Here is a 22,154-nt window from a genome sequence, read left to right as displayed (position 1 = left end):
GTTTGGTCCCGCGACGTGACTGCTGCCAGGACCCGTGCGTCGTACTACTCACTCGCGGTGCCTCGTCACCGCACCACCGCTTTTCGTGGCAGTTTCAGGTTCGCCGCATCCAAGTGCTGGAACGATTTGCCGCCGCCGTTTCGTAGTCTGAAAACAATTTACAGCTTTAAATCAAAGTACAAATGCTATCTCCTAGATATGCAGCTATTAAGCTAATTAAAATTTTACCTAATTGGTTTCGACACGTCAACGTGGCGCAGTCCTCCTAGCGGGCTGGATGCGGCGACACAACCTTTGTCATGATTATTATTATTTTCCGTCGGGTAATGTTTGCATGGTCTGAAAAGTAATGGCAATATTATACACAGGCTTAATTATACTGTCCGTCAATCAAAAATAAAAAGTGCGTACTTATTCAATATTAGTGGATGGTATAGGTGGGTACATTAAGCATAAAACACTATATTTTGTTTTGGCTTACCTCATGGATTTGTTTATTGGGGTTTTCAAACGACTGCACGTTTCCATTATTTACTTTGGATGTTGTTGAGTGTACTGGACGTACTTAATTTATTGTTTCTTATTTGGTTAATGTATATTTGCTTTATTTGATTCACTTTATTTTTTCTTTTTAATTAATATACGCAATTCTATTACAAATTTATAATTTCGCTTTACTTTGGGAACACGTCGTGCCCGTTCGGCAGCGCGGCGGTCGAATGGAAAAAAATATTTTGTTTATAAGTAAGTACTAGTAGTAACCAAACTACTTTACCGACCGAGCTAGAATCGGGGTGCGGCGCGCGCGATAGATAGGTACTAAGACAGACTACACAATACACATTCATGGAATTCGTATTTGTTTATATTATTACATTTGTTTACTAGTTTTACCTATATTAATAACTTTCTTTTTTATTCTAACCTTAAGTATTTACGTATACATCTTTGCGATAATATTTGTCTATGTACACTCTAATTCTATTAAAATAATTTGGTATATATTATAATGTATATTTTTGAATTGAATTTGAATATACACACCATTAACACATGTTTATGGAATACGATGTTCGTGCGTCACCTAACAGGGTCCACATAATACCAGCGTCGTGGTTCACGCCGCGACTTGTGCTGAGTGAGGCCCTTTTATCTCAGGACGTCCACCACCACCTTATGGTCATTTCGACAAACATCCGTCTTGCTTTTTTGTAATTGTTTTAGTGGAAATTTGATATGATGTTGTTGACTTTTTTTTGTGTGTGGCGTCCTTTTATAATAAACTTTTTCTATTCTATTCTATTCTATTCTATAAAATTGAAAGCAGAATCATCGATTTTTTTTAATAAGTTAGTTGGTATAATCTTTATTTCCTCTACAAAAATCATAAGCATAAACTAGTGTACGGGCTTCCACCGAACATAATTTTGCTAACGTTGCGCCCTGCTTTTGGTAGCGCTGCACACTCGATTATAATTAGTGTGTCAGTGTGAAACGGTCACTAAACGTAAACGATAAGTACTAAACACGAGCGCTAATAAACAAATTAACCTACTTAAACAAATCTTTGACTTAACGATCAACACCTACAAATACAACTGAAGGTGGAGCGCTGAAGTCAGAACCCAGCTTTGGTCCTTACATCGTTTGGTCCTTCGCGATACCCAATGGTGCTTGAGGATTGCCAGCGTCTTCCTATTTAATTTTACGGGAATCACATACATAAAATCACGCCTATTGCGAATTCCACCTTCATCAAGATCCTCACGCATGCTCGCCGGTTTAGAGCACTCTTAACCTGGCCTTTCTTTAAAACACCCTGAGTTTGATCGCGATACATTCACCTACGCTTTTCTCTTTCGACTCTACCGCTAGAATTTAATTGTATTTTTTATTAAAAAAAAATATATAGTAAGACCATCACCTCATCACTATCCTTATCATCAGGCAACGCGGCAGGAGTCTTGAGCCAGATCTCAGCGTCGTTGAGGTCACAGTTCATATACACCGTGGTCCAGTTGGCCCGCGGTCTTCGGACCAGGCCGTCGTTGGTTGGGACCAATGACAAGTGGTGTTTGGACCCGCATGTCACGCGGACCCCCAACATCTCTATGCCACGCTGCATCGATGACGATGACCAGTAGAATACCTGGAAAATATAAATAGGAGTGAGGTATTTGTTTTCTTTTTAACACATGTTAATTATGTGTATACATATACAACAGACTTATGAATGGCCTCTTTCTAAAATTACTGTAACACTATGCTGTAATATTTGATCGCAATTTACTATTCATAAGGTGTACAGTCATAAGCAATATAATGTACCCACTTTAGGACTCTGTCGCACTAACATATTTGACATTTAGTGAGACTTACAGTTCAATTTGTCAAAAAAGTTAATGTGACATGGTATACATATTAATGCTCGTGACCGTAGGTACTGCTATAGATATTTCAGACATTTTTATATCCTGATGTCATGCAAATTTTGTCAAGATCCTGTTCAGTATCGTTTCCCTTAGCATTTACAAGATTAAAACTCAAACTATAAAAAAAACTTTACACCTTTGAAATACTGTCATTACAACACACCAAACTTTTTTTTTATGTTTTAAGGCGTCGATGTACGGTACCTTTTATATTCAAATTCAAAAATATATATTTTTTTTTTTCAGTGAGTAACATAGTTATTCGATATTTTTTATATGAGAAACGTCTCATCTAATTCGCCTAAAACAACTGCATTTAAATAAATAAAAATACCTGCAAATTATGCAGCGTTAAAGAAACGCTGACGTTCCGATAGTGCCGGGACAGCTGCGGTTTGCGCGGGCGCACATTCTTGAACACACGGCCGCGACGCGTCGGCCGGGTTATACCGGATAAAATCAGCTTCAGGCTTTCAAACCACCTGCGAAGAGAATGCACATGCATCAAGCCTGCGATTTCTACTGGGGTACAAATTTATGGAGAACAAAAATGTATATGCATTTTTTTCCACGAAGAACCAGATTTCTATTGTCCAGGACTTTTGTAATTTTTTTTGCGGTATTGTTACCGATTGTAGAGCAACACGGACCAGAGCCACACCCCGGATACTTCATACAAAACACCTCGTTTTACACAGACACTACAGATTGATGTTATCGCACACGCGCATCTGTGTGTGTGACGTCTGACGCCCATGCGATTGAAGACTAAAGGAAGACGTAAGAAGGGGGGAGGAGGGAGAGCCTAGGGTAAACCTAGCTCAGCCGCTGGTGGGGAGAGGAGACTTGCCGTTCTATACGTACTATTATTTTTTATTCTATGCCGGAGAGTTATTTCTCGCCATAGCGTTATTTCTCGATGCAACATTTTCTGCCAGTCATGGGGTCGGGGGGGGGATCTTTGTCACATCACTTTGTGGTTGTACCAATTGTTAATAATAACATGAGAGAGGTATTAAATAAATAATTAACATGATATTGTTACCTAAGAGTGCTTCCATATAGCAGTAGGATAGGTCCATCTCTGTCAATAGGTTTAGTGTCCATGCTCAAATGGATATCAAGCCCTTGCGACCTGAAGGCTCTGTATGAATCATGTTCCTGAAACAAAAAAAAAACATATATGCCATCACTACTTCGGAATATTTTATGGCTGAGGAGAAAAAAACGACGCAAGATGCTGCTTAAGCATCATATAGTACTGGGTTTTCTCTTCTTTCGTATGGGTTGGGAGATGTCGGACCTCATGAACCCCGATGTCAGGGTTACTTTTGAGCCGCCATAGGTTTTTCGTATGGAATCGTGCCGAGCTAACACGCAACCCCAACCTTTAAAGAACTAAGGGTGCTTGGAACCTAGATCCGAATTGGTAGTCAAGAATTCGTACGAAAACGTGTAGCAAGTGCAATGTAACCGGCGTACGGTCACGAGCATTAATATGTATACACTTTGGTACCATGTCACATTAACTTTTCTGACAAATTGAACTGTAAGTCTCACTAAATGTCAAATATGTTAGTGCGACAGAGTCCTAAAGTGGGTACATTATATTGCCCATGACTGTACATACCTGGTTGCTGGAGTACTCGGGCAGGCGGCCGGGCGCGCAGGGCGCCACGGCGTGGTGGTCGCGCGGCTCGCCCACGCACTGCCAGCCCAGCTTCACGGACAGCCGCAGCGCCGGCACGCGCAGCACGCGGCAGTCGTCGTACTTGCTCGCCGTGCGCACGAACACGTTCAGCTCGCCGAGGAAGCCCAGTTTGCCTGAATAACATAAACAAGCTCACGACTATATTGGGGTAGTCACAAATACATCCATCGTAACATGATTTAAGTACCCACACCTCACCTGCTTTCTGTTAGACCAACTTGATAGATGGTGACCCGTCTATAATGGGCAAGCCAACTGTGTTAGTGGAAACTGTATCTAAGATAAATAACTCATTGGTGCAAGTCCGATACCGGGGATCGAACCGACGCTCCCAATTCGAAAAGCAAGCCGGTGAACTACAGAACCTTTTTTTGCCTGAATAAAACAAAGCATAGGCAGAAGTGTATTTATGTTTATGTTTATGTTAGTGGGCTCTGTTTTCCGCATTTAGACTATAAGATGGCCCATTATGCGTGTAATTGTTGACTACGTAAGCCAACCCATCTCCTTCCAGAAGCTCAGAAGCCTCCTGGGGTTTTCACACGCTTCGCGGAGCGACCCCATTTCTTTGAGGATTTTTACCCGTTGTGCTGACACTCCCGTGCATTCCAGGATTACATGGGGGGCAGTTTCTTCTGCGTCCAGACAGCCTCTGCAGAGGTGTATTAGTACCTACACCCAATTATTACACGGGTGCAATCAAATCAAAATCAAATCAAATCAAAATCTTTATTGAAAATCAAATCAAATCTTTTTTTTCGCAATGGGGGCGATATACACACTTACTCGTATAGGTTTCCATGTCCATCACGCCCTGGTGTCTCCAAAAAAATCCCACGGTTCTCCGTTTAAATTAATAATTAAATTGACCTTGTTGCTCTAAAGCAATTTCTACCAGGCTACCGCAACTACTTAAAGAGCGATAATTATCTATCAAAACTCATCGCAATGGCAAATTAATACCGAAGAATATGCTAATCCATTAATGTAATGATGTGGTCGATCCCGGCTACTATTTACGTACGTAAGTATGTAGTCGTCACATGAGCCATGTCAGGGGCCTTTGGCGGCTCAGTACTTCTATAGTAACCTTGACATTAGGGTTGATGAACCCACAACCCACACGAGAGAAGAATATGATGATGTAGAAGACTCACCATTAGTCCAGTCCAGCACGAGGTCCGTCCAAGTCAGCTCCATCTCCTCGGTGGTGTTGTAGGGGTCCAGCGACACGTGCAGCAGACACGTGAACTTGGCGCACTTGGCTGTCAGGCGGCCGTGCATCAGCAGCCGAACCTTGTCCCACCAGGACAAGGGCGCTGATGGATCCAAAGATGGTCGAGATACCTGGTCGAATGCTGTGGAGGATAGGAAGAATGGTTTGTCGCTATGAGGCAGTAATGCCTAACACAATACAAACAGACCATATACGCCTACAGGCCTCCCCTCATTCAAGCAAAGGGGGTATGGAGCATACTCGACCACGCCGCTACACTGAGGATAGACCTAAGGTTTCCAAAAATGTGTCAAAGTTTAATTCAGAAGTTTAGTATGGTTAAGTTCGGCCGTAGATAATGGAAGGGAGATCTTTTTAAATCAAAAATCTATTTTGGCTTGATTTATTTTTTTACTATCTTTATGTCCCATGTGCCTATCGAACTTAACCGGGCCTAAATCATGGGAACCACGCGGTATCAATTATTTACGATCCAAACATGAATTCAAACTCCAAAATCGAATTCAACCCAGTGTCACTAAGGCCACGCGTTTTCAGAACAGGGCTATCACGGTTTTCTAAAAGAGGATCAAAATTTCTGTTACCTACATTTTAGGCACAATTTCGTTATTCGTTTCCTTGCATACTCACAAAGATTGCAATGCGCAATAACTGGTTCCCAGCAGGGTCCGAAGGCGTAGCTGTACTGCGACATCTCGCAGCACAGGTCGTAGTACCACTTGAGTGGCATCATGCTGCGTTCCAGCTCTTGACCGCCCCACGGCGCGCCCTGGTCTATCACCACTGTGCGGACCGCTGGAATTAAAAGGTTTGGTATATCAAGTGTGATTATGATGATTTTCCTTTCTGGGGTGGTTAAAAAGGCCACATTAAAACAATTCATCTAAAAAGCAATATAGCAATCTGACATTAGCGTTTATAAAAGTAATTGCGCAATGTCATCAAATGTCATATAGTAATATTGCTCAAGGTGAATTGATTCGATGTGGCGTTCTTAATCCCCCTTGGCGTACAGACAGACTGGTAATCGCTTCTTCGGGTCTTTAACTTCTCCCGTGTACAATGTCAGGGCACCCCAAACATGACGACAGAAAAGCCTATCTGTCGCATAATACCACACTCATATCCCGTCCATCTCTTAAAAAAAAAACCTCTCTTGCTCTCTTGAAGTTGTTGATGAGAGTAGAGGAAGCAAAGGTGGTGTGTCAGGATCGTAGGAAGTGGAATTCTATAGTTTCTGCCTACCCCAACGGGAAATAGGCGTGATCTTATGCATGTTCCTTTCCATGCAAATGTGCTAAGGAACTTGGGAGTATGGAAGGGTCTGTTTAACCTATATTCAAGACCTGATGGAAATTTGACAGTAAGAATCTGAAGAATGTGCTATTACCTCTGGCAGGCGGTTGTTCTTCAGCAGCCAACACAGTCCCCCACATCTTGAGGTCGTTCATATTCAACAACGGCTGCGGGAAGTCTCTCAGCAGGATCTGCCACTGCGCACAGCTCAGGTTGATGCTACGGCACCAGAGCGTCGTGAACTCTATGCCGTCTTCTGGCCAGGGGCTGGAGGGGAAAGTTACTTTTAGATTGTGGGTAAGGAAAACATGGTTAAATGTTTGAGCATCTAAAATACACTGATAGTAGAACGTCGTAAATGCGACAACAATGATAGTGTGGTAAGGCATTTTATAAACAACAATACTTCTACCTTTTTTTTTGACTTCGCTTATTGTAGATATATATATACAAACTGGATTAAAAAAAAAAGAAAAGAAAGGAAAACATGAAACAGTAGGACTAGGGCCCTGTGCTGGGAGGTTTTCTGGCCACGTCTTTCCCTCAGCGTTACAGATTCCGATGTGGTAGTAGTTTTACAGCTAGTTACATAATATGTAATTTCATTTTGTTTGACGTTCAAAAAGCGCTAACTTTGTAAGCCAATTTTGAAAAATAAATATTCTTGAATTTTTTTTTTTGAATTTAGATTTGCCGCAGATGGCATTAACTACTTCGCCGGAATTAATACTTCTAACGCCATTAACACAAATGTACCGTGATCTTGGCTGAAAAAGTTTCTAATTTTGTCTCTATGTGCTCATGTGTACAAATAAACTATTAAATAAATACAAATAGCGATATCATAAAAGCACGCTGAACAGCATTGGTGCACTATGTTAAATCACGTCCAGTTGTAACGTTGGCTACTGAAGGTTTTCAAACAACCTTACAACTAGTTTTTTTACCAACCGACTACTGACGTTACAGAAAAGTATTTTTGTACCTGTCAAAGTCAATATCCCTCAGAGTATCCGTGGCGTTCTGCGTGCCATGTATGGAGGGGTCAGCTAAGGCAATCAGTTGGAATTGCGTGAGACAGCACGCTACTAATCTAGTCCGCGGCGGTGGTGCGGCGCGGCAACGTTGGACGTAGATCTGAGCGTCTTTCTGACGCAACGCTGAATACAGTTCCTCTATCTTCCCCGCTGGTAGAAATAAGTGGGGTTTGCAGAGTTCTTGCACCTGATGAGAGAGATGAAGATTTTTGGGTTTTTGGTATAGAACAAAAGGTTGATACACTCAGATGGAATCAGCTCGAATGGTTGCAAGGTCGATCAAGACAAACCTACACGTCGTGGACTTTAAAAAAATCTTTATTCTTGGACAAAAACTTCACCAGCAAAACATGATTTTGACAATAGCTTTTTGTAATGTCCTTTTCGCGTTCTCCCGCGTTACATCCAGCAGACATTAACGGACTCTAGAGATTCTCGAAATAACACAACTCCTACAAAACTAGTCCTAATATTACCTTGGCATCAAGCATAGTTCTTCGTCGTTGGCTTTCCTTGTATTCGTCTTCAAGGAGTTCGTAATTGTCTCGCAGCTTCACCTCGAATGGATCGTCACTCATTTCTATCAATACTTCTTCGATCTATAACAAATTAACCATTAAAGATCTTTTAAGTATCAAGGAGGGAAAGAGAAAAACAAAGATAAAATTACTTGCACACTGGATACCCGAGACTTTACGTTGAAGAATAAGAAAGTTACCAATTTAAACCACGACGAATTTTTAAGCCGTGTAGTTGTGAAGTCGATTTTTTATTTATTTGTTTAGATAACAATTTAAAGGAATACCAACATACAACTTTTTTTTAGGAATATAGAAAAAGGAACTTCGAGTAAAATACTCGTCCCTTTGTGCGTCTGGCACATCCTGGACAATCCGTGAATCACAGATATTAGAAAGGTGAATAGATTTCATGGGGAGTCAGATACTGAAAAACCCTTCAACGTCAAAAAGAACAAAATTAATAAAATTACGAATAGGAACGTAAACATCCCCGAATACATTACACATTATAATTACCTTGATGTGCAAATCACTCGGCAGAGGGCTGTCAGAAGTGAACGGCTTCTTCTTGATACCGTGGACCAACTTTATCCACTTGAAAAGAGAGACGAAATCTCCTTGCACCGCCTCCGCGAAACGATGCTTGAACGGAAACACTATACGCACTGAGTCCACGTTTACTGACCTGAAAACGATACACATAGATAAATACCCTAGATACCATAGATAAATATTGATCCCACTGCTTCGATGATAGTAGGAGGACGACGTCCCCTCGTCGATAGTAGGAGGTCCAGACTCAATCAATCAGTCAATAATTCTTTATTGCACATATTATAACCATCCCAAGTGGGAGTGGGAGCCGTGGCAGCCCAGTTGGTAGAACGCTTGCATCTCAGATCGCTGGTACGAATTCAGCACAGGCCTAAACCAATGATTGTCAAATGTGTTTTCGAATTCACGTTTGGATCATAAATGATTATCACGTGCTCAGCAGTGAAGGACAACATCATGAGGAAACCTACATTCCCGAGAAATGCATTTTCGGAGGTAAGTGACCTAAGCTGTATTGGGCTGGTTTTCCCTTCGCTGGTTAGTAGGTCAGACAGGCAGTCGCTTCAGTAAAAAACCGGAGCTGTCAAATCTTCAGGTTAGGTAAGCGGACCCTGTGAAAAAACGGAATAATGCTAGGGAGTAGATGACATATTATAACCATATAGAACAGTCAGACCAGACTCTTCCATATATATATGTCACCGTAAAATTGTAAATAACGTTAGATTATAATCTATCGATTTGAATCTCGCGAGATTGTGAACTGTCGAATAATTATGAATCGTATCATATTGCTTACAATTTAACGTATTATTTTTCGGTAGATTATAATTTATCGAAGTGAAACCGTCAAATTGTGATACGAAACGCACCTCGCGTGCTATACCATAGAGTTACAAAACTATTAGAGTGAGCATAATGTTAATTTGGGATTCTCTTAAAATACATAAATGTTTTTGTCATAATTTTAATTATCATAATCCTTTTTGCATAACGTTTTTTAGCATAATAGTTTTACTTTCCCATAATAACATCTAGGAATACTGGTTTGTTAGGTATAACTTATTTTTGGGATTAATAAATAGATATCCATAATTATTTTTTAGAATAATAGTGTTTTGTCATAATTTTTACAAGGCATAACAGTAGGTTAGGGTGCGGCGGGGGTGGCCCTTGGGCCACCCCTATGCCGCCAGCATGTTTATCTTACACACGAAAAGTACGTATACTGAATGATACGTTTCAGATTTTTTAATTTTGATACATTTTTTCTTACCATGTGATGTCAGAATTATTGATTACTTACTAAATAATTAATAAATACGTACTTGATTTCACAATCTTGAAGAGCATTTATTTTATTTGACTGACACCTGTGTTTTATTCCTAACTCTATGGACACAGAACGGTCTACTGTAAGGCCGACCAATCAGGGACAGCCGTCGGACAGTTGTCAATTTGACAATTGTAAGATTGTGATTTAACAGTTTTACTTCGATAGATTATAATCTGACGAATAATAATACGTTAAATTGTAAGCAGTATATTACGTTTCACAATTTTTCGACAGTTCACAATCTCGCGAGATAGATTATAATCTAACGTTATTTACAATTTTACGGTGACATATACACCACCACACTGCTTAACGAATTGGAGAAAAAATATCCATAGTATTTAAACTCTACTCAAGTTTATTTAGAAGTATTCCAAGGTACTCACCACACCTTATTCCACATCAGCACGAAGCCCTCATTGGCCTTCCTCTCGACCCTGACATCGGGGTCGTCTCGTACGCGCTCCTGACAGTAACCCTCGACAGTCACCACCTCATCACCATTGAGTATCATCTTCAACTGACTCCAGACTATTGACAGCCCTGTGTCGTTGTCGTATGCTATCGTCATGTCGTCTAGAAACCGAAAGTTTATTTTAGGTGAAATTTTGTCAATTTTTTTTGGCGCAAATGGGAGTGAATTTTATATCTCTCGGGTAAACTTTGAAGTCAATGAGTCGATAAGCTATAAAAGATTATGATGAGTACGATAAAGACAACAATATTCTATACATAACAGGAAATCGTCTGGTAGATGTCTGAAAAATCAGGAAACCTCTGAACCAAGTTAGAAAGAGGTATGACCTGCTGTTTAGTCATATTATTTTTAAACGATAACATTGTTCAACGACAGCCAAACTAATAAGACTCACCAGTAGCAAACAGCATATTATTGTCTTTAGACAAAATAAGTCCGAGATTCGTTTCCCCCTTGAACGAGACTCTCCAGTCTATACCTCTCCCTTTCTTTATCTGCCCTTCTTCTATCTCTCCTTCCCCCTTCCTCACGGCCAATTCTTCTCGGAATCCTTTCACAGCCCTTACAAAGGCTAGTATTTTGAGGTGCAAGTTGGCACTCCACTCAAGGTCGACGGTCTCCAGAAACTGGATGTCTAGGAGAGATGACTTTTTCCCTTTGGATGTGACGTTTTCTACTCTAGCCAGACGAACATGGAAGAATGTTGTAGCGATTTCGTCTGATCTGTAGCATTGCATGTTTCCTGAAAATATTTAGAAATTGATCAAGTATTAACCTGTAACAAGTATTAACCCTTACACATTATCCTTAAACTTGTTTGCAGTTGCATAAGATACTTTAGTTGTCACAAAAGAAGAGATTCCCTCCCTCTCTGTTTTAAATTCAAATTTCTTCAAACTTAACAGATGTGTCGTTAATTATGTTCTATTTTATCAGGTTCAAATTCTAAAGATAGTTTATGGCGTGTCCTAAAAACCTTCTATAGTCAATTCAAAGCACATTTCAAACATAGTCACGATTGAAAAAATCCGAAACAAAGATTAATGCTCCTTATATTACACGTAACAATAACAACCGGTTTGGGCTTTGGATCATAGATAAGTGGTATCACGAGGTTTCCAGGATTTGTGCCTGGTTAACGGCAATAGGGTCACCTCCTAATACATGACACTTAAATATACCTGGCGAGGCGTGGGTGGGTACTATACATCTGTTATGTTGTCAATAATTTAAAAAGCCCTGTCACAGCCCTACACACACACACACTACATCCCTGTTGCACCCCTGGGACACGAAACAAGAAAAATCCTTACAAACTCACCTTTGTACGGCACCATATCAACAATCTTCAACCCTGAAATGACGGCACCAGATTTACTGGTTGTCTTCTCTATTGTCACCGCATCAACTCTGGTCATAAGGCACATGGACTCATTCACTATTAGGAATAGATTTATATGGGATAGAGCAACATTCACTGATACGTTGCAAGGAGTGTCGGGGGCGGGTGTGGGAGGGGGCGGAGCCTGCTTAGGACAAGGTGGACGGTAGGAGTAGAAGCAGTCCACGAGGGCTATGACTGTCTCTGCTACTGTTGATGACCATTCCAGGCGTAAACAGTCCATCATTGCTTCCACCTGCAAGTGGTAAAGATGTTTGAGGTAACTAAAGAATGTATGCTTCGTGATCATTGATTGGTTCTAGCGACGTATGTATAATACATTTAAATTAGCTTTTTTGTACAATTAACCCAATGAGAGTAGCGAAGTAGCGTAATAGTGAAGCAGTAATAGGGAGGATATTATGTATGTTTTGACCCGACTTATACGTGAAATAAAAGAATTTCGATGACTCGACTCGGATTTTTATAAACAGTGTTCTTTCATACAAGTCTTAGTGATTCGAATTGGCCAAAAAAAAAGAGTAGTGCGCGGATTGCGCCTCATATTTATAGCAGTAGAGAAACTACGTCACTAGTTGGCGCTCACGGTCGCTTTGGTGAAGTAACAATGTTCTTTTTTCTTTTTCTGAGAAGTGTGGTTGCATAGTTCATCATACGATGGATGTAGGCACATCCATCCATCCATTACTATATCCCAATCGCTACAGAGGTCTGCAGCAATTGGGATATACTCTTGAGTTTATGTTATGTTAGCGCAAATTGGCAACTTCATAATATATAATAATGACAATTAGATTACTAATGCAAACTGCCAGAAATAGCAACTCTGATAAGTCGAAACGTCCACGTTATACTTTAATACCTTCTTGTCCCTCTATGCATAAAAAAATACAAAAACTATACATAATTGACTCATCAACCCCATTTTCAACCTAATTTGATACTTAACTGCAACAACACGAAATTACTATGGAATTTATATGAAAAATCACACTAGTGACGTCATGGAAAAACGTAATAAAATGTCGGACTTATTATAACGTTTTTCTTGATTCATCATCATCATCATCCCCCTAGCATTATCCGTTTTTCACAGGGTCCGCTTACCTAACCTGACGATTTGACAGGTGCGGTATATTACGTTTTTCTTGATTAAAATTCATAAATAAATTAAACAAAAAAAATGTTTTGTGTTACTTTTAGATCTGTCTTTATTTAGTAATCAGAATTTCATAATTTATCTTGAACCTAAGACACGACCCAATTACTTTAAAAAACCAGGTACGAACTTACCTTAGAATCCCTAGGCCCATGACTGCCCCATTTGACCAAGGCAACAGCCAGTAGGGCAGAGCCCCACGCGTGCTGCTTCCTCGGCGGAGCCTCGCGCAGGGCCAACGCCCGCGGCCCGAACGCCGCCCACCCCGCGTCCACTAACAACTCAGTGCTCCAGTGCCGGGAACCCACTACTAGACGCGCCATTGTGGACTTGTATGCTTCTTCTGTCAATGGAATTGAGGATAGATTTGATTAGTAGGGCAAACACTTTAGTTTTACTTCTCGTGTGGATTGTGAGGTCAATGATCGACCTCGTCTCCCTAGTGTCTAGGTACTATTGAACCACCAAAGACAGCTTATGTAAACACTATACAGGATGTTAGTGACATCGTCACGAATACTGAAAGGGGATGATTGGGACCATGATTCTGAATTAATATCAAGTGGAATTTTTCGTCGCAAAATTCATGTTTTTTTTTTAGTTTTTTTTATTATTTTCAATTATATATTTTTGCGTTAGAAAATTGCACTTGTTATTAACTCAGAATAATGAGCTGAATCAACCCTCTCAGTATTCGTTACGATGTCACTTACACCCCGTACAAGTACATACAGAGCCATACAAGTAGGTATGAGTGTTAGTAACAACGTAACGAATACTGAGGGCGATGGTTCAGACCATGATTCTGAGTTGGTATCAAGTGAAATTTCCTGCCGGAAATTTTATGAATTTTTTTTGTATTTTTTTTTTATTATTTTCAGTTCCATACTTTTGCGACGGAAAATTCCACACAACAAGATCATAGTTCTAATATCAACAACATACTTCTAGTATCCAACAACATACCTCTAGTATCCAGCAGCTGGTCCAGCTTGACCTTGACGCCGCCGCAGCCGGCGGCCAGCGCGCGGCCGGCGCCCAGCTGCGCGTGCAGCGTCACGCCGCGCAGCTCCGCGCAGCCTTGCACCACGCACGCTGAGAACACTCGCGACATCCACGGCGGGGTCGATGGTGCTGGTGGACGGACACATCATTGAAGATCTTCGAAAGATCTTTAACAAAGTTACTTAAACATGGTTGGAAGTATTTTAGGAGCTAAGACCGGACTCACTTTGGGCGCATGTTCGTAAGAATTCGACTCGCGCCACAGAATAAAATATAAGTACGTATAGAACGGTAACCGTTCGCCCCGCACCAATTCTCATCAGCGCCAACCTCGCCCTTCTGAGTCTTTCTTTGATCTTAAATGGTCTATACACAAAACATACTCTTACCGTCTGCCGCCTAACGAGTAAGTGCGAGGGAGACAGATAGTCCGCGCGCTTCCCCTTACTCCTTAGCGGCTTACGGACTATAGTAAGACCCAAGGGGGTGAGGTCGGCGCCCGTTACAAATTGGTGCGGAGCGGAGAGTTACCGTTCTAGACGCAGTAGGTGTCCATTCTATGCCAGTGCCACAAAACGCTATAAATCCCTACTTAAAGCAGAATATACTTACGTTTCGCTACAGTCTCTTTAGCTTGCAATGCTTTCGTCCTCTTTATTCTGTTCATCAGTGAGGAATACCACTTGAACACGTCACTGTGACTGTATATGATGCCCAGCGTGCTTATGATTAGATACAGATTCAACACGCCTTTCTCCAACTGTAATAAAATACCAAATTACAAGTATAACAACGCTGCATTCGACACGTTGAAACTTCGGTATTTCTTGAAAGTCTAATATAACAAGTGACTTTTGTACCGTATACAGACTAAAGAAACCAATTCATTCTAGTCCAATATTTCCCCGCGGTACAGAAACCGCGACGCGCATGACGCAAATTATATCCACGGCATCGACCAATAGTTACCATATTTATCTGCGTAGATAGGATTCGCAACGTCTAATATTCCGCCTCACTAACTTTTCAGTCTAAAATGCTATGATTCGAGTGATACATGATAAATACCACACTCCGTACTTCGATTTCTTAGCCGGTACCGATTTAGTGTCAAAAGTACTGAAATCATTCGTTCAATCGGCTTGCCGAACTTCATGTGACGTCACGAATCGGGGATCGCCATCTTGGCTGCTTACGCGGTACGACAGAATCAAATCGATGTTCGATTTGCTCCAATCTGAATCGGCTTCGTCTTAGCTGGTAGGGCCCCAGTTCTGTGCCGTTCTCGGGAATGGTTCCAAAGTGGGGATGTTCCTGTTGTACGAACTCTTTAATAGTGAAGGCACTAACTGCTTCTTTTTGTCAAATTGTTCTTTCAACTTCAAACTGTCTTTAGCTCTGCGTCTGTTGTTGTGACATTGTATCAGGCGATATTGTCCAAAAAGTAATTTTAATAAAAAAAACATACCTTTGCATCCAACTTCAGCTTGTTCAAGAACAGCAGCTTCTCATCGCCAGCCGTCAGCTGGTACTGGTCCATTTGGAAAGCCACGTACACTTGGGGTAGGCCTAACACCTCGTTGCCATTCTCACCTATGTGTACAGACGCTGCACTGAATCGGGAATTGATCTGGTGATAAATAATAATAATCAATATATAACATACATAATAGCTCCATGCTACTTTTTACAGAAAATAGGGCAGAAGGAATTCTTCCCTTCTGATGAGAGTGGGATGGCGCCCTGAGTAGTCTATTTCTAAGCCGCATTAGAACTCCTGTCCTCCGCCTCTGTGACTGTCACTGCTGCCCTGTTCTTCCCTAAAAAAGTAGCATGGAGAATGCTACACCGACAAGACCGTAGGTCTTAAATTAACGATGATGAACATCAGCTCACGACTATATCCCAATTGAGGTAGACAGAGGTACATCGCAAGATAAATTAAGTACCCACACCTCACCGAACTTTATGTTAGACCAACTTGATAGGTGGTGAGCCGTATCGCCGCCTATAATGGTCGAACCAACTGTGACATGAATTCTGTTTGACTGTTTTTCCTAGATAATTACGTTGAATAAATTATTCTGAACCTGACTGATTTACGAATTTAAATTAAGAATTACTTAAAAAATAATACGATATTTGATCACTATTATCGATGACGTCGTATGTGTATTTTTGTATTCAAATTCCATTGATTATAGAATACAAAACTGGAAAAAGTACATTTTTTGGAGTAAACTTATATTTACAATTTAACTTACTTGTAAACTCTGTAGTGACATCATAAAGTTGGTCTTAGTGGTGTTGTCTGTGCAAGTAACTGCTGTCGAGTCTATTCTTAAACTAAATATCTGTAAAAATAAGTAAGTATATCAGTTTTAAGTTTTAAGTATTTTATTATGTTTTATATTTGTTTTGTTTTTAGAGAGCCGTGGTAGCCCAGTTGGTAGTGCTTGCCTCTCACTTTGAAATCGCCATTTGGCGCGCAACATGTTGAAACATGCCGCGTTGCGAGTGTTGCAACATGTTGCGGGCCAGCTGTTTTTTGTGTATAGATTTGGGCATCAATTGTGGTCGAGTGGAAACGTGACACGCAACAACACTAGTTCCTCTGGCCACATGTTGTCGGCGGCTGACATAGTAGTAGATGCATCAACGTTGTTAAATGAAAGTTCCGCGGTAAGTTTCAACGTATTGAGCAACATGTCGCGCGCCTAATATTGCCAAATAGAAACGCGGCTTTAAAGACTATGCGATATATTCCGCGGTAAGTTTCAACATATTGCACAACACCGTAAGTTTCAACATGTTGAAACTTAGCGCGGAACTTATGCAACAAGCCGTGTTGCGCGTGTTGCAACATGTTGCGCGCCAGCTGTTTTTTGTGTATAGATTTGGGCATCAATTGTGGTAGAGTGGAAATGTGACACGCAACAACACTAGTTCCTCTAGCCACATGTTGTCGACGGCTGACATAGTAATAGATGCGTTGACAGACGTTGTTGTTTTTTTTTAAACAAAAGTTCCGCGTTACCTTTCAACACGTTGTGCAACATGTCGCGCGCCAAATATTGCTAAATAGAAAGTCGGCTTTAAAGACTATACGCAAAGCGACTAGATTTAATTTTACCTAGATCTTATATAGACGTCATCGTAAAATGACTTGATCGCAAAATTACCTTTGGTATGACAGGTGACAATCTCGGTATCAGCGTGGCCATTTCATCCTCATAGTCCACACTCCTCGCAGAAGGCTTCTTCTGTCGTTTATTCTTCTGTATCAAGTTGTACAGTTCGTCATGGAATGATATCGTCGTGTTGCTAACCACTGCGTGAATTTTCTGAAATAATTTATCGTTTGTTTACAAATGGGAAAATGTAATATCCTGACACACTTCTCTTGCTTCCTCCACATCTTATTATCTTCTCTAATACTGGCATAAGCTTTGGCAATATCTCAAGCTGCTTATATAATGTAACATTTCTTACTCACCTCAACATTCAATGGTCCCTCAGCTTTGACAGTGCCCTCGACGAGCACACTGCACCCGGCCTCCCCCAAGCACCGTCCCCCACTGTCTACCGTAGCGCGCGCCTGGAGCACGTGGGCCGAGAACACCAGCGCACGCGCCGGGCCGCCGGCCGCGCCGTCCGCGTGCACCTCCGCCGCGTGCGCGCGGAGAGTGAACGACTCCTCTGCTGTACCGTTGTGTATGGTGACTGACGCGTTGTATATGTGTACGCCCATGAACTGGAAACATAAATAAAATATAGAACTGCAGGGTTAAAAAGGCCACATCGACGCAATTCATCTAAAAAGTCTTCTTCTATCGTGTGGGTTGTGTGTTCAACCCTGGTGTCAGGGTTTATATTGAATCTAAAAAGTAATATTGCAATTGGACATTTGCGCATATAAAAGTAAGTCTCAAATAGCTTTAGATGAATTGCTTTGAATTGGCTTTTTTAACCCCCTGATATGCAACGGAGTTAGGTCGCAGGCTCAGGGAAAAGACGGGTGAATCCCGCGCCGGTTCGTTCCTGGAGCAAAGGTTGGTTGGCATCGCTACTCAGCGCGGTAATGCGGCGAGCGTTATGGGCACCTTTGTACCGGGATCAGTCAGGGGCAGGTTATTAATTGGCTAAGTTAATGTTATATTATAGTAGTCCGTAGGGCAAAAATGACATCTTACCTGAGCAAACATAATCAAACTAGGCGGCAGTTTCTTATCCCGGAAATCCAACCATTTCCTCTGGCATCCACCGTTCAAATCGGAATTCAATATAACATTGTCCAGGTCATCGTCTTCGCCTTTTGTGTTCAACGAGTTCTGCTTTGATAGTAACGGCTTGAGAATAGTTTCAACGACAACGCTTCTCTTTTCCTCTGCGTTGTTCGTTATCTCCAGCCCTTGCATTACAACGGAAACCAGCTTGTTGATTTCCGAGTTGAAAAAACTGCTCCGAAATGATATTTCATTGATGTGCTGGAATAAAAATGGAAATTTTAGGATAATTTTTTTCCACTGCTTGTTGATATAGTCAATGAATTTCTTTCACCCTAAGGTTGCTTGGAAGAAATTGTTGTTTACCAATAAGGCCGTCCATTGTGCGTCTTCTAACCCTAATGTATTTGTCCTATTTGATTGTTTATATTTCTTTGTGCAGTATTTTGAATTGAATTTTAAGAAATGTAATTAAAGGTGATTAGGTCGCAGGTTCAAATCCACCACGGGCCGAAACCTATGATTTTCGAAATCGTTTTTCGAATTCATGTTTGGATCATAAATTATTATCACGTGCTCAGTGGTGAAGGAAAACGTCGTGAGGCAACCCACATACCTGAGAAATGCGTTTCGGAGGTATGTGACCTAACCTATATTGGGGTGGTTTTCGCTTCGCGCATGAATTGAAGGTTATTAGACATTTTCTCTGATCAAGGAGTTCTCATTAACAGTTGTAGTGAGTTGCAAAATATTCATCGTCATGATAATTAGATGCGAAATCTTATTAACACCTTTAGTGCAGGAGTACAATGCTTTTCATCATACACTTAAGCAGAATAGGCTGCTCAATTGCTCAATATAGGCAACTTTACAGAACTAAATTTGTATGAAGCTAAGTATAACAAGCTAAATAGGGACACATGGAGTCACACATTCCTATTGCCAATAATTCCTTCTTCCTTGATTTTGGACAGCTGTATTGTTCTATTTTTAAATTTTCCATGAAAAACATATACTTTTTAATACTTTTCAGCTACCCTATTTTAAAATACATACATACATAGCTCATGCCTATCTCCTACTAGGATTAGGCAGATACTATGGAATTCCATTTCAATCCCGACACACTTCTCCTTGAGGAAATGAATGTCTTTTCCTTATTTATTTTTTTATTACTTACGATAAAATATCCATCTTTAGACAGGCTGACATCTTTAAGGATCAGTTTAGGTACCGCAATCCTTCCAATCTTCAACTTGATGTGGTACTTCCTCATGAACAGCCATGCTAATAGGTTTGGCAACAGCCTGAATGAAACAAAAAACAAATTAATCAACATTATGGTGTTAGGCAGGTTAGGCTATTAAGAGGCTTATAGATAAGTATATCACATTATTGCAATAATTAAAAAAACAGTCTGGACGGATGGTAGGGGAACTTCACACACCTCCAGCGGCTCCAGCCCAGAAATATAACAATGGTGTGTTCAAACCCATAGCAAATGCCCTTAGGTTCAATAGATAAAAGAAATCCACCAGTACTTAGGTTAGGTACAATCGGGATGTTATGGATATGATGTTTCAGCTACGGATTGGATATTGTGTCCTCTAACATGATGGACTAATGTTATGGGCGATAGGCTGATCCCTTATCACCATAAGGTTCATCATATCCATCTTTGGAATTCGTATCAACAGTGGCTGCAAGTTGTCTTTGATTACTTGTGGCTCTGCCCACCCCATTAGGGATTACGGGCGTGAGTTTATGTATGTATGTATGTATTGGATACCGATTTAAGAATGATTATTATACCGAATATGGTTACAGATAATATTTTTTTTCGAATTATCCTTTAGTTTCGGATAATTTTGGTTACAGATATTATTTTTTTAAGGAATTTCAAAAATAAAATACAAATTAGTAATATTGCTTTTTGTTTTTGTTGACATATTGCACTCTTAGTTTTATATGCGCAAGTGTCAAATTGCAATATTGCTTTTTTGGATGAATTGCTTCGATGTGGCCTTTTTGATTCCCTTGGTATAAGGAGATCCTGCACTTGGGACAACCTATAGCAACCTATAGAAACATACATGCAGGCATTCCTAACATAACATATGACTGTGTAGCAAAATGCTGCTCACGGTCATAAGACAGTTACTTATTAGTGAGAAAAAAGGAACAATACTGCAAGTTTACAACAGAGATAACAATAAGTAACTGCCTGTCATTAGTTGCTCCATAAATGTATTCAGTAAAGCAAAGGCAAGTAAATATACCTAGATAGTTTTATGTTATATTAATTATCAAATCACTTTCTGCAGACTAATCTAATTAGTAGATAAGTGCATTCCAATATTGAGTATAGGCCATTTTCACTTTTAGAAGATTTTTTTTTTATGTAGGTACCTAGTTCTATCTATCTACTCAGCCTGTATCCACCCACTGCTGGGTATAGGCCTCCTCTCTTTCATGCCATCGTTCCAGTCCTGTGCAAGTCTCATCCGCTGCTTTCCGTGATAACTCACAATGTCATCTGACCTTCGGACTGATGATCTACCTCGATATTGTATACCATGCTTTACCGTACCTAGTTACTTTATCTTATTTTCAATTTTAAAATAGTGCATATTTCAAAAATACATTGGGCATGAAGAATGTAGTATAGTGTAAGGGTATTTGTTAAGATACTGTTTAAAACAAAATGCCGGTATTACTAAGAACATTTTAATATTTATATTATACGCATTTTTAAGCGTATTAGCAATCAAAGATCAACAAATCATGGGTATTTCGCTGCACCAAGAAGTCGCCTATTTGTAGATGGTTGTTGTCAAAACAAGACTTGTTTATTTAACTTGAAGAAACGATCTTTGTGCTTTGGAATACTATGAATAAATAGGGCGGCATAAGCACCTAATTATAGCCCTCCACACGTCGTAGAGTATAGAATTAGTCAACAATAAACAAAACAAACAAAAATGACATCATCAAATAAACACTTACCACGACACACAAGAGTAAATAGCCAGAAATATGAAACACAGTATCAGTAACGCGTTCATTTTCGAATATTTACATCGTTCACTTTCCTCAAACGAAAAATATTTGAGTAAATACTTTCATTTTCGTGGTTTTTAACTTCTAACCTCAAACTATCGGTGTAAACGTCAAACACACTTCTTAGACTATGGAATCTGATTATTCAGCCTAATGATAAAATCTCTATTCACGGCAAGGACCAAATATTTTGGTCTTTCATTCACGGCCTTTTCCCGGCTTGAATCCAGGCCCGTTTAGGTTTATCCATTACTTTTCGTCTCCTTTGTTCAAACATAGAGCAACACAGATCAACAACAACTTTCATCTTATAAAGGAAATCTTAACTTCCCACGTTAATTAAAAATAATCTTAAAACTTCCTTTACCAAACATATCTTGCGTTTATGTTTTTATAAGTATCTACAAGCTCAAAGTGATATTTTATTTAGCACTTTGGATTATAGGAATTAATTTATGCGCAAATATAGTTTGGGTCTCTCGGCAAGGCTCGGTCTACTTATACAGACTAGCGGGACTACCCAGCAGTAGGACTCTTCGTACTAAAATCCACATAATAACAAGAAGATATTACTTATCTAGAATCGCAGGTGAAGTGTTAAGTCCAGTCAAACTAAGAGATATTTCGGTCTCCCGTTTTCCAGTTCCATAAGATAGATATTAGATAAAATACTTTATTGTGCACAATGGACACAAAAAT

At 40.3% G+C, this 22,154-nt stretch overlaps 1 protein-coding gene across 1 annotated transcript in view; it reads right to left on the bottom strand.

Moving 5' to 3' along the window:
• Window positions 1–21,551, bottom strand: part of LOC126367735 (protein KIAA0100) — a 44,736-nt gene extending 23,185 nt beyond the window's left edge. The window contains exons 1-23 of the mRNA XM_050011410.1: window positions 21,402–21,551; window positions 19,576–19,702; window positions 18,363–18,656; window positions 17,666–17,923; window positions 17,352–17,513; window positions 16,434–16,523; window positions 15,638–15,799; window positions 14,782–14,929; window positions 14,131–14,298; window positions 13,299–13,507; window positions 11,925–12,240; window positions 10,998–11,345; window positions 10,512–10,701; window positions 8,751–8,919; window positions 8,190–8,312; window positions 7,662–7,900; window positions 6,771–6,943; window positions 6,011–6,175; window positions 5,301–5,501; window positions 4,063–4,256; window positions 3,478–3,593; window positions 2,767–2,914; window positions 1,925–2,149 (exon numbers count right to left, since the gene is read on the bottom strand). Of these exons, the coding sequence (XP_049867367.1) occupies window positions 1,925–2,149; window positions 2,767–2,914; window positions 3,478–3,593; window positions 4,063–4,256; window positions 5,301–5,501; window positions 6,011–6,175; window positions 6,771–6,943; window positions 7,662–7,900; window positions 8,190–8,312; window positions 8,751–8,919; window positions 10,512–10,701; window positions 10,998–11,345; window positions 11,925–12,240; window positions 13,299–13,507; window positions 14,131–14,298; window positions 14,782–14,929; window positions 15,638–15,799; window positions 16,434–16,523; window positions 17,352–17,513; window positions 17,666–17,923; window positions 18,363–18,656; window positions 19,576–19,702; window positions 21,402–21,460 (4,284 nt within the window). The 5' untranslated portion in view covers window positions 21,461–21,551. The remainder of the gene's footprint in view (window positions 1–1,924; window positions 2,150–2,766; window positions 2,915–3,477; window positions 3,594–4,062; window positions 4,257–5,300; window positions 5,502–6,010; window positions 6,176–6,770; window positions 6,944–7,661; window positions 7,901–8,189; window positions 8,313–8,750; window positions 8,920–10,511; window positions 10,702–10,997; window positions 11,346–11,924; window positions 12,241–13,298; window positions 13,508–14,130; window positions 14,299–14,781; window positions 14,930–15,637; window positions 15,800–16,433; window positions 16,524–17,351; window positions 17,514–17,665; window positions 17,924–18,362; window positions 18,657–19,575; window positions 19,703–21,401) is intronic.
• Between the last annotated feature and the right edge of the window lie 603 nt (window positions 21,552–22,154).

Source organism: Pectinophora gossypiella, chromosome 6 (assembly GCF_024362695.1).
Source record: "Pectinophora gossypiella chromosome 6, ilPecGoss1.1, whole genome shotgun sequence".
NCBI classification, from domain to species: Eukaryota; Metazoa; Arthropoda; class Insecta; order Lepidoptera; family Gelechiidae; genus Pectinophora; species Pectinophora gossypiella.
Note: the sequence above shows the minus strand (reverse complement) of the source record. Positions and strands in the feature narration are given on the sequence as shown.